This window comes from Oncorhynchus tshawytscha, linkage group LG01 (genome assembly GCF_018296145.1).
Source record: "Oncorhynchus tshawytscha isolate Ot180627B linkage group LG01, Otsh_v2.0, whole genome shotgun sequence".
Classification (NCBI taxonomy): domain Eukaryota; kingdom Metazoa; phylum Chordata; class Actinopteri; order Salmoniformes; family Salmonidae; genus Oncorhynchus; species Oncorhynchus tshawytscha.
The window spans coordinates 93,022,397-93,039,750 of NC_056429.1; the positions used below are offsets into that span (position 1 = coordinate 93,022,397).

The window sequence follows — 17,354 nt, forward strand, 5'->3', positions numbered from 1 at the left end:
GAAGTGTGTTTCTGACCAGCACTGTCCCAGAGCTTGGGGAAGTGTGTTTCTGACCAGCACTGTCCCAGAGCTTGGGGGAGTGTGTTTCTGACCAGCACTGTCCCAGAGCTTGGGGGAGTGTGTTTCTGACCAGCACTGTCCCAGAGCTTGGGGAAGTGTGTTTCTGACCAGCACTGTCCCAAAGCTTGGGGAAGTGTGTTTCTGACCAGCACTGTCCCAGAGCTTGGTGAAGTGTGTTTCTGACCAGCACTGTCCCAGAGCTTGGGGGAGTGTGTTTCTGACCAGCACTGTCCCAGAGATTGGGGAAGTGTGTTTCTGACCAGCACTGTCCCAGAGATTGGGGAAGTGTGTTTCTGACCAGCACTGTCCCAGAGATTGGGGAAGTGTGTTTCTGACCAGCACTGTCCCAGAGATTGGGGAAGTGTGTTTCTGACCAGCACTGTCCCAGAGCTAGGGGAAGTGCGTTTCTGCCTCGTGGAGCCTGCCTGCCTGCCTGCCTGCCTGTCCTACTCCGTTTAATGAGATGTGCTGATATGTAATTGGGGCGCAATGAGAGCTGTTCATTTCTGTTGGGGACAAGTTGGAACTCCTTCAGAACGACAAGGGGTAACCCAGTGGACACTGACGTCAATTCAACGTCTATTCCACGATAGTTCAACGTAATTTCAATGAAATGACGTGGAAACAACGTTGATTCAACCTGTGTGTGTCAATAACCATTGATAAATATCAATTGTTGTCAGACTTTTGTAAACAAAACATTAAGAACACCTGCTCTTTCTATACCATAGACTGACCAGGTGAAGCTATGATCACTTATTGATGTCACTTGTTAAATCCACTTCAAATATGTAGATGAAGGGGAGGGGACAGGTTAAATAAGGATTTGTAAGCCTTGATACAACTGAGACATGGATTGTGGATGTGCGCCATTCAGAGGGTGAATGGGTAAGACAAAAGATTGAAGTGTCTTTGAATGGGGTATGGTATTGGGTGCCAGGCGCACCGGTTTGAGTGTGTCAAGAACTGCAACGCTACTGGGTTTTTCACGCTCAACAGTTTCCCGTCTTTCACGAATGGTCCACCACCCAAATTACATCCAGCCAACTTGACACACCTGTGGGAAGCATTGGAGTCAACATGGTCCAGCATCCCTGTGGAACGCTTAAGACATCTTGTAGGGTCCATGCCCCAACGAATTGAGGCTGTTCTGAGGGCAAAAGTGTGGGGTTGGAAGGGCTGAGAATGTTTTGTTGATCGGCCGGGGACCTGGACAAATCTTTTTGCCCATGCTGGGGCTGCAGACTGCTATATCAGTCCACTAATACAGGACTATTAAAGGCCCAGTGAAAGTGACCTTTAATAAAAACCTGAGGGTGGATAGCACTTGGATGTTCACCGGAATTGCATGTCTTTCCCTTTTTAAAGTAGGTTTTAAATCCTCGCAAAGATCCTATAAAACTGGTTCTGGGAAACAATATCTGATGTGCCAATCTGTACTTTCTGCAAAAAAAAGTCCCACCTGTCTCTAAAAACACTCTCTCTGTAAAATTCAGCATGTGCCAAATCACCCAACAGAGCAAGATCAGCCATCATCCAACAGAGCAAGCAAAGATCAGCCATCATCCAACAGAGCAAGATCAGCCATCATCCAACAGAGCAAGCAAAGATCAGCCATCATCAAACAGAGCAAGGAAAGATCAGCTATCATTCAACAGAGCAAGATCAGCCATCATCCAACAGAGCAAGGAACGATCAGCTATCATCCAACAGAGCAAGGAAAGGTCAGCTATCATCCAACAGAGTAAGGAAAGATCAGCTATCATCCAACAGAGCAAGGAAAGTTCAGCTATCATCCAACAGAGCAAGGAAAGATCAGCTATCATCCAACAGAGCAAGGAAAGATCAGCTATCATTCAACAGAGCAAGATCAGCCATCATCCAACAGAGCAAGGAAAGATCAGCTATCATCCAACAGAGCAAGATCAGCTATCATCCAACAGAGCAAGGAAAGATCAGCTATCATCCAATAGAGCAAGGAAAGTTCAGCTATCATCCAACAGAGCAAGGACAGATCAGCTATCATCCAACAGAGCAAGAACAGCCATCTAATGAATCTTGATACCATGGCCTGGAATAATGGCTCTGAAACAGCACCCCCTATTCCCTATATAGTGCACTACTTTCTAATCAGGGCCAATAGTTTTTAGATTTTAGTATTTTTTTTATTTTTCACCTTTATTTAACTAGGCAAATCAGTTAAGAACAAATTCTTATTTTCATTGACGTCCTAGGAACAGTGGGTTAAACTCCCTTGTTCAGGGGCAGAACAACATATTTTTACCTTGTTTGCCAGGGGATTCGATCTTGCAACCTTTCGGTTACTAGTCCAACGCTCTAACCACTAGGCTACCTGACGTCCCTTCCTATTTAGCAGATGCTCTTATCCAGAACGACTTACATTTTCGTTTGCATACATTTTTGTACTGGTCCCCCGTGGGAATCGAAACCAAAACCCTGCAAGCGCCATGCTCTACCAACTGAGCCACACGAGACCATAGTGCATGCACCATATAGGGAATAGTCTGCCATTCGGGACGCATCCTGAATCAATGCCATAGAGAGGCTATTCTCCTCTCTCAGGTCAATTAGTTAGTAATGACAGCTGGAACAAAAGGGAAGGAGAGATTTAATCTGGTTTCCTTTGGAGCTTCTTCAGGTCCAGGAGGAGAGAGACAATTAATTAACAACGAAACACTGAGACACTCAGACATGTCTTCATTGAATCTTTTAATTTGGGCTGCCCCTCTACTCTCTAGCAACTCACCCTCTTCCCTCAGTTCACAACCACACCACTGTCCTGTAGAACTCCACTACTACAACCACACCACTGTCCTCTAGAACTCCACTACTACAACCACACCACTGTCCTGTAGAACTCCACTACTACAACCACACCACTGTCCTGTAGAACTCCACTACTACAACCACACCACTGTCCTATAGAACTCCACTACTACAACCACACCACTGTCCTCTAGAACTCCACTACTACAACCACACCACTGTCCTATAGAACTCCACTACTACAACCACACCACTGTCCTGTAGAACTCCACTACTACAACCACACCACTGTCCTCTAGAACTCCACTACTACAACCACACCACTGTCCTATAGAACTCCACTACTACAACCACACCACTGTCCTGTAGAACTCCACTACTACAACCACACCACTGTCCTCTAGAACTCCACTACTACAACCACACCACTGTCCTGTAGAACTCCACTACTACAACCACACCACTGTCCTCTAGAACTCCACTACTACAACCACACCACTGTCCTATAGAACTCCACTACTACAACCACACCACTGTCCTGTAGAACTCCACTACTGCAACCACACCACTGTCCTGTAGAACTCCACTACTACAACCACACCACTGTCCTGTAGAACTCCACTACTACAACCACAACACTGTCCTGTAGAACTCCACTACTACAACCACACCACTGTCCTGTAGAACTCCACTGCTACAACCACACCACTGTTGTGTGGAACTCCACTACTACAACCACACCACTGTCCTGTAGATCTCCACAATTACAACCACACCACTGTCCTGTAGATCTCCACAACTACAACCACACCACTGTCCTATATAACTCCACTACTACAACCACACCACTGTCCTATATAACTCCACTACTACAACCACACCACTGTCCTGTAGAACTCCACTACTACAACCACACCACTGTCCTGTAGAACTCCACTACTACAACCACACCACTGTCCTGTAGAACTCCACTGCTACAACCACACCACTGTTGTGTGGAACTCCACTACTACAACCACACCACTGTCCTGTAGATCTCCACGACTACAACCACACCACTGTCCTGTAGATCTCCACTACTACAACCACACCACTGTCCTGTAGAACTCCACAACTACAACCACACCACTGTCCTATATAACTCCACTACTACAACCACACCACTGTCCTGTAGAACTCCACTACTACAACCACACCACTGTCCTGTAGAACTCCACTACTACAACCACACCACTGTCCTGTAGAACTCCACTACTACAACCACACCACTGTCCTGTAGAACTCCACTGCTACAACCACACCACTGTTGTGTGGAACTCCACTACTACAACCACACCACTGTCCTGTAGAACTCCACTACTACAACCACACCACTGTCCTGTAGAACTCCACTACTACAACCACACCACTGTCCTGTAGAACTCCACAGACTACAACCACACCACTGTCCTATATAACTCCACTACTACAACCACACCACTGTCCTATATAACTCCACTACTACAACCACACCACTGTCCTGTAGAACTCCACTACTACAACCACACCACTGTCCTGTAGAACTCCACTACTCCAAGACTACAACCACACCACTGTCCTATACTCCACTACTACAACCACACCACTGTCCTGTAGAACTCCACTACTACAACCACACCACTGTCCTGTAGAACTCCACTGCTACAACCACACCACTGTTGTGTGGAACTCCACTACTACAACCACACCACTGCCCTGTGGAACTCCACTACTTTTTGCGAAGCATAAAGATCATCAGTGTGCTAGAGTTTATTTTCAAAGCAGTACAGCTTTTCTCCATGCATCTGGAGTCAAGGACTCCAGCCACCCAAGTCATAGACTTTTCTCTCTGCTACCGCACGGCAAGTTGTTCCGGAGCGCCAAGTCTAGGTCCAAGAGGCTTCTAAACAGCTTCTACCTCCAAGCCATAAGACTCCTGGACAGCTAATCAAATGGCAACCCAGACTATTTGCATTACCCCCCCCAAACCCTCTGCTTCTACCTTGTTATTATCTATGCTTAGTCACTTTAATAACTTTATTGCCTGTATGTACATCAAATCAAATCACATTTTGTTGGTCACATACACCTGGTTAGCAGATGTTAATGCGAGTGTAGCGAAAGGCTTGTATATTACCTCAATTATCTCGACACCGGTGCCCCCGCACATTGGCTCTGTACCGGTACCCCCTGAATATAGCCCCTCTATTATTATTTACGGCTGCTCTTTAATTACTTGTTATTCATATCTCTTACTTTTTGGAGGGTATTGTCTTAAAACTGCATTGTTGGTTAAGGGCTTGTAAGTAAGCATTTCACTGTAAGGTCTACTACACCTGTTGTATTCAGCTCATGTGACTAATAACATGTGATACGTGTGTGAGCTATTTTTCTCTCTATCTCCACTGCACTGGACTGATGGTAGAGGGGAACATGTCAGTGGTTGTGTGCGTGTCGTATGTGTGTGTGTGTGTGTGTGTGTGTGTGTGTGTGTGTGTGTGTGTGTGTGTGTGTGTGTGTGTGTGTGTGTGTGTGTGTGTGTGTGTGGATATGTGTTTGTTTCTGCCTTTTTCCATGAGTGTGTGTTTGCTCTATTAATAACGATCATATTTGAGTGGTTTCCAATTTGAACGATGAGGTAAATATAACATTGTGAGTCATAAAGGGAGCTCATCACATTAGTATCATTTATTACTGTAGTTATTAAAGGGATGGAACAGCTACTAAGCCCTGTGTAGAAAGAAATAGTACCCAAAAATGGTACCCTATTGCCTATATATTGCACTACTTTTGACCAGAGACGATTTAGAAAATAGGGTGCCATTTGGGACGCAGACAAAAAAGAAAACGATGAAAAAATTATTTCACCTTGAAACAGAAATCTCCTTGCACTTTGTTTTTTGCTTGACAGAATACACCACAACAATCACTTATCCAATCAGTTACAATATGTACAGACAGATAGAATTGAGTGGCCACAACTACTATACACTTTGGCTGGTGAGCATAGATGTGTGTCAGCTGTAAAGTCTGTCTCTGACCTCTGACTTCCCAACATAGGAAGTGTCCTTGTTTTGTTCCTATATAACTCAACAAATGCCACACACACACACACACACATCTAATCCTCATCTTTCGTCACCTCTCACAACTTCTCCACTTATCTTTAACACCAACTTGAACAGGAAATGAGTTGACGGAACAAAGGGCCAGATCATGCATCTACAGCAGAAATGTCAATAATTTACAGAGCTTAGCTTCATTACTGTGTTACTCACACACCCTCCCAAATACTGATGGCCTTGTCTTCTGAGGAAGTTCAGAGGAAGTTCAGAGGAAGTAGAAAGATGTGCCACGTCTAATGCTAATAGAATGTTGCCAGATATTTCAGTTGCAAAATATCACTCACTTTATTTAACTCATCCAATGCTGGTACAGTGCTGTTAATATACATGCTGGTATGTACGGAGTAGAGTCTAAAACATCTTACCCCACTCACTTGGGTTGCATTTACACATGGAGCCCAAATCCTATCTTTACACATCAGATTTTTTTGAGCTGATCTGATTGGTCAAAAGACCAATTACTGAAAAACATATCAGAATTGGGCGGACTGTGTAAATGCAGCCTTAGTGTCTACCACAGAAGAAGGAAATTAGGCATTCAGATACCTGCAATGACCTGAGAATGATTTGCAACAGACAAACAGACTTACATTGTGGTATGTAAAATGCCTTCCTCTAGGCCTTCAGTAGTATAATCTTCTTTCATCAATCAATCAACCAATCATCCAGTCAATCAATCAACCACTCAATCAATTAAGCAATCCATTACCCTAACCCCATCTCTCTGTCGCCACCTGTAGGTTTCGGGATGTCCACTCCAGTGACGGTAGCAGGGAAGGTGTTCCTGATCTTCTACGGTCTCCTCGGCTGCGCAGCCACCATCTTGTTCTTTAACCTCTTCCTGGAACGCATTATCACCCTCCTGGCTGTGGTCATGAAGGCCGTGAGGGAACGGCGCATTCGGAACTCCGGCCTCCTCCCGCCGGGTATCCGCCATGACTTCTCAGCGTGTTCTTTCCCGGGGTGGAAGCCGTCTGTCTACCACGTCATGTTGATCCTGGGGCTATCCGCCATCATCATCTCCTGCTGCGCCTCGGCCATGTACACCCCCGTGGAGGGATGGGCCTACCTCGACTCACTCTACTTCTGCTTCGTCACATTCAGGTAAGGTCGGAGCTCGGAGAGGTGGGCCAGACAGTAACTGGCTGGAGGGTTCTCTTTACGAATCTTGAGTCTGACTGAAGGGAAAATCTAATGGGTAGAGTAACTATCGTGTCGTTTTTCCCTTGATCAAGGCACTGCACTGTGGCTGGCCCTGTTCTTCAACCTCTTCTTTTGTGTGTGTATGTGTATGTCTCTTCCCTAAACTTATCTGGTTTTCCAGAAATCCCGGTTGGAAGATTCCTGTGTAGAACTTTATAATAACTCCACATAATGAAGGATTTATAATTTATCACTAAATCGTTATTAATCATTACTTTCACATTTGTAAGTGATAGTAACCTAGTTATTCACACATTTGTAAGTGATAGTAACCTAGTTATTCACACATTTGTAAGTGATAGTAACCTAGTTATTCACACATTTGTAAGTGATAGTAACCTAGTTATTCACACATTTGTAAGTGATAGTAACCTAGTTATTCACACATTTGTAAGTGATAGTAACCTAGTTATTCACACATTTGTAAGTGATAGTAACCTAGTTATTCACACATTTGTAAACCACATTTAAAGTATTTAATAATGATTTATAAGATCATTCATAAGATATTTAATATAGGTCCTTATAAACCATTTCCTAATCGTTATTCAAGTATTTTTGCGTAGCCTCATCTAAAGTGTGAGCTATTTATAATTTATAAATATAAATGTCTCGAGTGAACAGTGTAATTTCTCACCAAAAGATGGACATTCCAGCAGTACCTGATGCTCCTTAAAATGAGCCACCCATGTGGCACAGTGGTCTGGGCCACTAGAGATTCTGGGTTCATGTCCAGGCTCTGTCGCAGCCGGCCCTGACCGGAAGACCCATGGGGCGGTGCACAATTGGCCCAGCGTCATCCGAGTTAGGGGAAGGTTTGGCTGGCATGGATGTTCTTGTCCCATTACGCACTAGGTCTCAAAATGTCCCCTAGAACACAGAGGATGTTAAGTTAAGAAAATATATAGAAAATGTGCATTTTTTGGAAGTGAGTTTTCTACTGAAACTAAAGTGAATGTAACAGTCACACTTAGACCCTAGAACATATCAACGGTTAAAGAATAATCACAAATGCACAGAATGTTAAACTAAAAATATTTTCTAATAAAATCATGAGCTGCAGCACACCCAGAGAAAATTATTTTAATGTAGAGGTGCTGACTAAAGTTTTTTTTTACCCAATAAATTACTGGGAGGTTATACATATGGAGTGTGCGCCAGCTCATGATTTTTATTAGACAATTTGTTGCATTACAACCTGTAATTTAAATGGAATTTTATTTGGATTTCATGTAATGGATATACACAGAATGGTCCAAATTGGTGAAGTGAAATGAAAAAAAATTACTTGTTTCAAAAAATGATTAAAAATTAAAACCACACAAGTGGTGTGTGCAACGCATATGTTTTCACCCTCTTTGCTATGAATCCCCTAAATAAGATCTGGTACAACCAATTACCTTCAGAAGTTACATAATTAGTTAAATAAAGTCTACCTGTGTGCAATCTAAGTGTCACATGATCTGGCACATGATCTCAGTATATATACACCTGTTCTGAAAGGCCCCAGAGTCTGCAACACCACTCAGCAAGGGGCACCACCAAGCAAGCGGCACCATGAAGACCAAGGAGCTCTCCAAACAGGTCAGGGACAAAGTTGTGGAGAAGTAAAGATCAGGGTTGGGTTATTAAAAAATATCAGAAAATTTGAACATCACACAGAGCACCATTAAATCCGTTGTGAAAAAATTGAAAGAATATGTGTCACGTTCTGACCTTAGTTCTTTTGTTATGTCTTTGTTTTAGTATGGTCAGGGTGTGAGTTGGGTGGGTTGTCTCTGTTAGTTTTTCTATGATTTGGTATTTCTGTGTTTGGCCTGGTATGGTTCTCAATCAGAGGCAGCTGTCAATCGTTGTCCCTGATTGAGAACCATACTTGGGTAGCCTGTTTTTCACCCTTGAGTTGTGGGTGATTGTTTTCTGTTTTGTGTCTACACCAGACAGGACTGTTTCGTTTCGTTCATTCTCCTTTGTTATTTTGTTTAGTGTTCTCGTGATAATAAATGATCAATATGGACACTTACCACGCTGCGCATTGGTCCTCCTCTTCTCCTTCATACGACGACCGTTACAGAATCACCCACCACCAAAGGACCAAGCAGCGTGGTAACGGGCAGCAGCAGCAGCAGCGATCTCCAGACTGCTGGACATGGGAGGGGATCTTGGATGGCAAGAGACCCTAGGCACAGCCGGAAGAATATCGCCGCCCCAAGGCAGAGCTGGAGGCAGCGAAAGACGAGAGGCGGTGGTATGAGGAGGCAGCACGGCAGCCCGGTTGGAAGCCCGAGAGGCAGCCCCAAAAATGTATTGGGGGGGCATACAGGGAGTGTGGCTAAGTCAGGTAGGAGACCTGAGCCAACTCCCCGTGCTTACTGTGGAGAGAGGGGGACCGGGCAGGCACCGTGTTATGCCGTAAGGCGCACGGTGTCCCCGGTGCGCAGGCATAGCCCGGTGCGGTACATAGCAGCGCCTCGTATCGGCCGGGCTAGAGTGGGCATCGAGCCAGGTGCCATGAAGCCGGCTCAGCGCATCTGGTCTCCAGTGCATCTCCTCAGGCCGGGGTACATGGCACCAGCCCTACGCATGGTGTCCCCGGTTCGCCAGCACAGCCCAGTGCAGGCTATTCCACCTCGCCGTGATGGCCTGCCTACGGGGAGCATTCAGCCAGGTAGGGTTGGGCAGGCTTGGTGCTCGAGAGCTCCAGTGCGCCTTCACGGTCCGGTCTATCCGGTGCCACCTCCACGCACAAGCCCTCCGGTGGCAGCCCCCCGCACCAGGCTGTCTCTCCGTCTCCTCCCTACAGGTGCTCCCGCCTGCTCAGCGCTGCCAGAGTCTTCCTCCTGTCCAGCGCTGCCAGAGTCTCCCGTCTGTCCAGCGCTGCCAGAGTCTCCCGTCTGTCCTGAGCTGCCAGAGTCTCCCGTCTGTCCTGAGCTGCCAGAGTCTCCTGTCTGTCCTGAGCTGCCAGAGTCTCCCGTCTGTCCTGAGCTGCCAGAGTCTCCCGTCAGTCAGGAGCTGCCAGAGTCTCCCGCCAGTCAGGAGCTGCCAGAGTCTCCCGCCAGTCAGGAGCAGCCAGAGTCTCCCGCCAGTCAGGAGCAGCCAGAGTCTCCCGCCAGTCAGGAGCAGCCAGAGTCGCCCGCCAGTCAGGAGCAGCCAGATTCGCCCGCCAGTCAGGAGCAGCCAGAGTCGCCCGCCAGTCAGGAGCAGCCAGAGTCGCCCGCCAGTCAGGAGCAGCCAGAGCCGCCGGTCAGTCAGGAGCTGCCAGAGCCGTCCGTTACTCCAGGTTTGCCGGAATCACCCTTCACTCCGGAGCTGCCGGAGTCTGCCGCCTGTCCAGTGCTGCCGGAATCTCCCGTCGATTCGGGACCCATTGCTAGGGTCCCCAGTCCGAGGTCGGCGGCGAGGGTCGCTGACCTAAAGAGGCCACGGAGGCGGGTTAAAAGGTGGACAAAGACTATGGTGGAGTGGGGTCCACGTCCCGCGCCAGAGCCGCCACCGCAGACAGACACCCACCCAGACCCTCCCCTATAGGTTTAGGTTTTGCGGCCGGAGTCCGCACCTTTGGGGAGGGTACTGTCACGTTCTGACCTTAGTTCTTTTGTTATGTCTTTCTTTTAGTATGGTCAGGGCGTGAGTTGGGTGGGTTGTCTGTTAGTTTTTCTATGACTTGGTATTTATGTGTTTGGCCTGGTATGGTTCTCAATCAGAGGCAGCTGTCAATCGTTGTCCCTGATTGAGAACCATACTTAGGTAGCCTGTTTTTCACCCTTGAGTTGTGGGTGATTGTTTTCTGTTTTGTGTCTACACCAGACAGGACTGTTTCGTTTCGTTCATTCTCCTTTGTTATTTTGTTTAGTGTTCTCGTGATAATAAATGATCAATATGGACACTTACCACGCTGCGCATTGGTCCTCCTCTTCTCCAACACATCTCATCACCCAGAGAACACCATCCCCACAGTGAAGCATGATGGTGGCAGCATCATGCTATGGGGATGTTTGTCATCGGCAGGGACTGGGAGACTGGTCAGAACTGAAGGAATGATGGATGGCGCTAAATACAGGGAAATTCTTGAGGGAAATCTGTTTCAGTCTTCCAGAGATTTGACACTGGGACAGTCTTGGAATGGCCTAGTCAAAGCCCAGACCTCAATCCAATTGAAAATCTGTAGTATGACTTCTTAGGGATAGGTGTCCTGCTAGGAGGGTGCGCAATTCAAATAAATAATCGTAATATTAAACATTCATTAACATACAAGAATCTTGTATCATTTAAATGCTTAAATTCTTGTTAATCTAACTGCATTGTCCGATTTACAATAGGCATTACAGCGAAAGCATACCATGCGATTGTCTGAGGGAGAATTGTCATCAACTACACTAATTAGCATAGCACAACGGTCAAAAAATATTACTAGAAAATATTCATATTCATGAAATCACAAGTGAAATATAGTGAAACACAGTTTAGCCTTATATTAATCACCCTGTCATCTCAGATTTTGAAATTATGCTTTATAGCCAAAGCAAGACAAGCGTTTGTGTAAGTTTTTCGATAGCCTAGCATAGCATTATGTCCAGCTAGCAGCAGGAAGCTTGGTCACGAAAATCAGAAAAGCAATTAAATGAACCGTTTACCTTTGATGATCTTCGGATGTTTTCACTGACGAGACTCCCAGTTAAACAGAAAATGTTCCTTTTGTTCCATAAAAAATATTTTTATACCCAAATACCTCCTTTTGTTGGTCACATTATGTTGAGAAATCCACAGGAAATAGCGGTCACAACAACGCTGAAAAAAAATCCAAATTATGTCTATAATATCGACAGAAACATGGCAAACGTTTTTGTAATCAATCCTTCAGGTGTTTTTCAAATATCTATTAGATAATATATCAACCGAGACAATTGGCTTTTCAGTAGGAGCGAGAGGAAAAATGACTACCTCTGTCTTTTACGCAAGAATCACTCTGAGAGCCCTCAGCTGGCCACTTACGTGATGTTGTCGTTTATGCTCATTCTTCAAAATAAAGGCCTGAAACTACGTCTAAAGGCTGTAGACACATTAGGGAAGCCACAGAAAAAGGAATCTGGTTGATATCCCTTTCAATGGGCAATAGGGATGCATAGAAAGACAGGGGATTCAAAATAAGAGTCAGTTCCTGATTGGATTCTTCTCAGGATTTCGCCTACAATATCAGTTCTGTTATACTCACAGACAATATTTTTACAGTTTTGGAATCTTTAGAGTGTTTTCTATCCTAAGCTGTCAATTATATGCATATTCTAGCATCTGGTCCTGAGAAATAGGTGGTTTACTTTGGGAACATCATTTTTCCAAAAATAAAAATAGTGCCCCCTAGTTTCAAGAGGCTAGAGTGTCTGAAGGTACTAGTACAAAAGTGTGACTGTTTACACTCACTTTAGTTTCAGTAGAAAACTCACTTCCAATAAATGCACATTTTCTATATATTTTCTTAACTTTTCTTAACTTAAACATCCTCTGTGTTCTAGGGGACATAAGGAGCATGTCCATATTTTAGTGAACAATTACATTGGTCACACAAAACATTTATAAAGTATTTATAAAGTATAAAGAGCCCACACTTTAGATGAGGCCACGCAAAAATACTTAAAAACCTCTAGTGACTCCCCGTCCCGCATGAGGGAGCGTAATCATCGACTGACACTTATTAGCATAACGCAACGGACATAAATGTTCCTAGAAAATATTCCTATTCATGAAAATCACAAGTGAAATATATTGAGACATAGCTTAGCCTTTTGTTAATCACCCTGTCATCTCAGATTTTCAAAATATGCTTTACAGCCAAAGCTAGACAAGCATTTGTGTAAGTTTATCGATAGCCTAGCATAGCATAGCATTTTGTCCAGCTAGCAGCAGGTAACTTGGTCACGGAAATCAGAAAAGCAATCAAATTAAATCGTTTACCTTTGATGAGCTTCGGATGTTTTCACTCACGAGACTCCCAGTTAGATAGCCAATGTTCCTTTTATCCAAAAAGATTATTTTTGTAGGCGAAATAGCTCAGTTTGTTCTTCACGTTTGGCTGAGAAATCGCCCGGAAATTGCAGTCAGGAAAATGCCCAAAAATATTCCAAATTAGCTCCATAATATCGACAGAAACATGGCAAACGTTGTTTATAATCAATCCTCAAGGTGTTTTTCAAATATCTATTCGATAATATATCCACCGGGACAATTCGTTTTTCAGTAGGACCGATTGGAATAATGGCTACCTCTGTATTTTACGCGAGAATCACTCAGGTGACCACTTGTGCAATGTAGCCGCTTACGGGTAATCTTCAACATAAATGCGTAACACTATGTCACAATGCTGTAGACACCTTGGGGAATACGGAGAAAAAGTAATCTGGTTGATAGCCCATTCACTGCTCAATAGGGACGCAGTGGAACGCAACGCTTTCAAAACATGAGGCACTTCCGGATTGGATTTTTCTCAGGCTTTCGCCTGCAACATCAGTTCTGTTATACTCACAGACAATATTTTTTACAGTTTTGGAAACTTTAGAGTGTTTTCTATCCTAATCTGTCAATTATATGCATATTCTAGCATCTTGTCCTGACAAAATATCCCGTTTACTACGGGAACATTATTTTTCCAAAACTGAAAATACTGCCCTCTAATCACAAAAGGTTTTAACTAATGATTAGGAAATGGTTTAATAAAGACATATATTAAACATCTTATGAATGGAGTAATGATTCATCAATTAATAATAAACTCTTTAATAATCCATTATCGATGCTTTATTAAGTGGAGTTGTCATAAAGTGCTACCGATTCCTGGAATTAGGAGGTAATAAGTAAGAAATCCTCCAACAGGACATCTGGAAAACTGGGGAATTTGGGGAAAGTTACTGGGATTCTGAACCCTAGTCTCAGGGGGATAAATACAGGCAATAAAGTCACTCTTCTTCTTTTTCTTCCTCCTCCTCCTCCAGTACCATCGGCTTTGGGGACCTGGTGTCGAGCCAGAGAGCAGACTATGAGTACCAGCCACTGTACCGTCTAGCCAACTGCCTGTTCATCCTTATGGGCGTGTGTTGCATCTACTCTCTGTTCAACGTCATCTCCATCGTCATCAAACAGGTAGATGTTGAACATTGGAAATGAGTCTGTCGACAATATTGTATTTTTAATCCTCCGTCATTTTGTATGTATGCATTGTTGTACTCAAATGGCTCAGGCAACTCTATCTGTATTTTAAATGTCTAATCAAATTCCCTCCATGCTTCTTTCATTCAGGTGCTCAACTGGATGCTTCAGAACTTATGCTGCCAGCGGTGTAAAATCAAGTCCAACTCTTTCCCATTGGGTCGCCGCAATGCCATCCGGCCTGGTTCGAGGATCCGTAAAGGTCGCTTCCGAATCAAACGCACGCCGGACTCAGGGGATTCGGGACCCTGCGAAAGCGACATGGAGGGAGGAGGACGCAGACTCTCGGGAGAGATGATTTCAATGAAGGACCTGACGGCCTCAAATAAGGTCTCACTGGCACTCATGCAGAAGCAGTTATCAGAGTCCGCTAACGGTTATCCCAGGACGGTGTGCGGCGGCTCGAGACATAACGGGTTCTCTGGAGGAGTGGGCGCTCTGGGGATCATGAACAACAGGCTGGCAGAGACCAGCAACTCCAGGTAGAACTGAGCAGTGTTTCTCCACTTCTAGTCCGTGAACAGGCACTGGTCTGTGGGATGGGACTTTCAGTCCGAGAGATGAGTAGCTGACTTAATTTAAGCGCTCCCTCAAGGAGTAAAGACCATAGACTGCTTGTCTTAATGAAAAGGTTGAGACACACTGGAGAAAACCCTGCAGGAAAATGTGCTTAAGAAGACATACTGATGGAGAGAAAGAGAGGCGCTTAAAGATTCTGCAAGGTTTCATGTGATGAACTATACTTGCTATCACTCTTGTCATGCTTGATTATGTCTGGTCCTTCGTTGGAAGAGCATGATGATATGCATGACATTTTTAGGGATGTAATCAACATCCTGTGATGATTGAGGGTGATGATGATGATGATGATGATGATGAAAGATGATGATGCTGGACAGTTGTAGTGATACTGTGGGAAGGAAAGTAACCTTCTTGTAACTGAACTTTGGAAGGTCAAAACACTTGCAAATACCATGAGGCTATAACCTTACATTTTGCTCTCTGACTCAAAGCAACCGGATAACATTTTCACTGATATAGCAGTGGTATTCTTCAGGGTAATTAGTTAGCCATACCTGAGTAGATCTCTGAGGCTGTATGTATCATGCGTCTTAGATACAGAGAGACAGAAAGTGAGATAGATCCTAGATCAGCACTCCTCCTCTGAGGACTTGATACATTTTGACTTCTACAGTGTACTGTACTGGAAGAGGCAACTCTGTGTGATCATTATTAGGCTACATCATTATTGCTTCTGAGCTTTTTCAATAAGTATGACATTTATAAGTAGATTTGAATGTAAAGGTTGAGTTGGTACTGTAGCTGTCATTTCTGTATGGTATAACTATGCATTCCATGTCTCATGGTGGAGAACAATAGGAACTCATCTACATATCAGATCCACATACAGACCTGTCCTGAAGTATGGAAGCTGAACCATAGAGAAACTAAGCTTACAGACCTGACCTGAAGTATTGAAGCTGAACAATAGAGAGACTAACCTTACAGACCTGTCCTGAAGTGTGGAAGCTGAACAATAGAGAGACTAACCTTACAGACCTGTCCTGAAGTACGGAAGCTGAACCATAGAGAGACTAACCTTACAGACCTGTCCTGAAGTATGGAAGCTGAACCATATAGAGACTAACCTTACAGACCTGTCCTGAAGTATGGAAGCTGAAACATAGAGAGATTAACCGTAGGGATGGCAAACCTAGTCTCAACTACTATATGAATAGAATGACTTGAATGGAGAGTCAAGCCATTCATGTCAATGTTCTGTGATGGGTGGGCCGGCGACCATATGGATTGTACCCATGCGAGGAAGTACAAGCAAGAAATCATTATATTTCTATGGTCTCAAGCAATCATCTTGATACTAGTCTAATCTTAAACTCAGGTGACTGATTCTGTTGGGGAAGAGGAGACAGGTTCAGCACGCCCCTAATCACCCCTCAACCCTTCCCTCTGGCCCTAGCGCTTTGATGTTTAACAATCTGTAAGGTAGAAGCAATATGGTGGAAGCTCCAACACTTCACTGTTGATACCTATCCAAACCCTTCAGATCTGCCAATTTAGGGCCAACGGGAAGGGTAAAACAAATCATTCAGACTGGCTCGTGTTTTCATTTGGGGTTCATGCTACTGCTGTACTGTGATGTAGCCTACAGACCAGCTCTGTTATGTCAGTCAGTTCAGTGAGCTCCTAGTAAGATATTCCGCAACTGAGCCTGAGTGCAGGTCTAAAAACAGTCATTTCCTTTTCTCAAGATGGATTTGTGCAGCGAGGAGAGGGGAGGTAGGGAGCTCAGATCATGTTTCAGGTCAAAGAGCATTCTACTTACTTTATGTATGTCTGCAGGCTAGAACTCCTCTCCTCCTCTCCTCCTCCTGTTCCCCTCTTCTTCTCTTCTCTTCTCTTCTCTTCTCTTCCCCTCCACTTCTCCTGTTCCCCTCTCCTTCTCCTCTTCTCCCTTCTCCCCCTCATGTCCCCCTCTTCTCCTCTCCTTCTTTTCCCCTCTTCTCTTCTCCTCCTCCCCTCCTGTTCCCCTCTTATCCTCCTCTCCTCCTCCTCTCCCCTCCTCTTCTCCTGTTCCCCTCTTCCCTTCCCCTCTTCTCCCCTTCTCTTCTCCTCCTCTTCTCCTACCCTTCTCCAGTCCCTTTCTTCTCTTCCCCTCTTCTCTTCTCCTCCTCCCCTCCTCTTCACCTGTTCCCCTCTTCTCCTCTCCTTCTCTTCCTCTCCTTCTCTTCCCCTCTTCTCCTCCCCCCTCCTCCTCTTCTGTTCCTCTCTTCTCCTCTCCTTCTCTTCCCCTCTTCTCCTCCCCCCTCCTCCTCTTCTGTTCCTCTCTTCTCCTCTCCTTCTCTTCCCCTCTTCTCCAGTCCCTTTCTTCTCTTCCCCTCTTCTCTTCTCCTCCTCCCCTCCTCTTCTCCTGTTCCCCTCTTCTCCTCTCCTTCTCTTCCTCTC

General features: G+C 44.9%; 1 protein-coding gene across 1 annotated transcript in view; it reads left to right on the forward strand.

The window, feature by feature from the left end:
* LOC112255355 (potassium channel subfamily K member 12-like) overlaps positions 1 to 16,745 on the forward strand; it is a 53,332-nt gene extending 36,587 nt beyond the window's left edge. The window contains exons 2-4 of the mRNA XM_024428380.2: positions 6,731 to 7,094; positions 14,177 to 14,324; positions 14,481 to 16,745. Of these exons, the coding sequence (XP_024284148.1) occupies positions 6,731 to 7,094; positions 14,177 to 14,324; positions 14,481 to 14,876 (908 nt within the window). The 3' untranslated portion in view covers positions 14,877 to 16,745. The remainder of the gene's footprint in view (positions 1 to 6,730; positions 7,095 to 14,176; positions 14,325 to 14,480) is intronic.
* Positions 16,746 to 17,354: the final 609 nt, after the last annotated feature.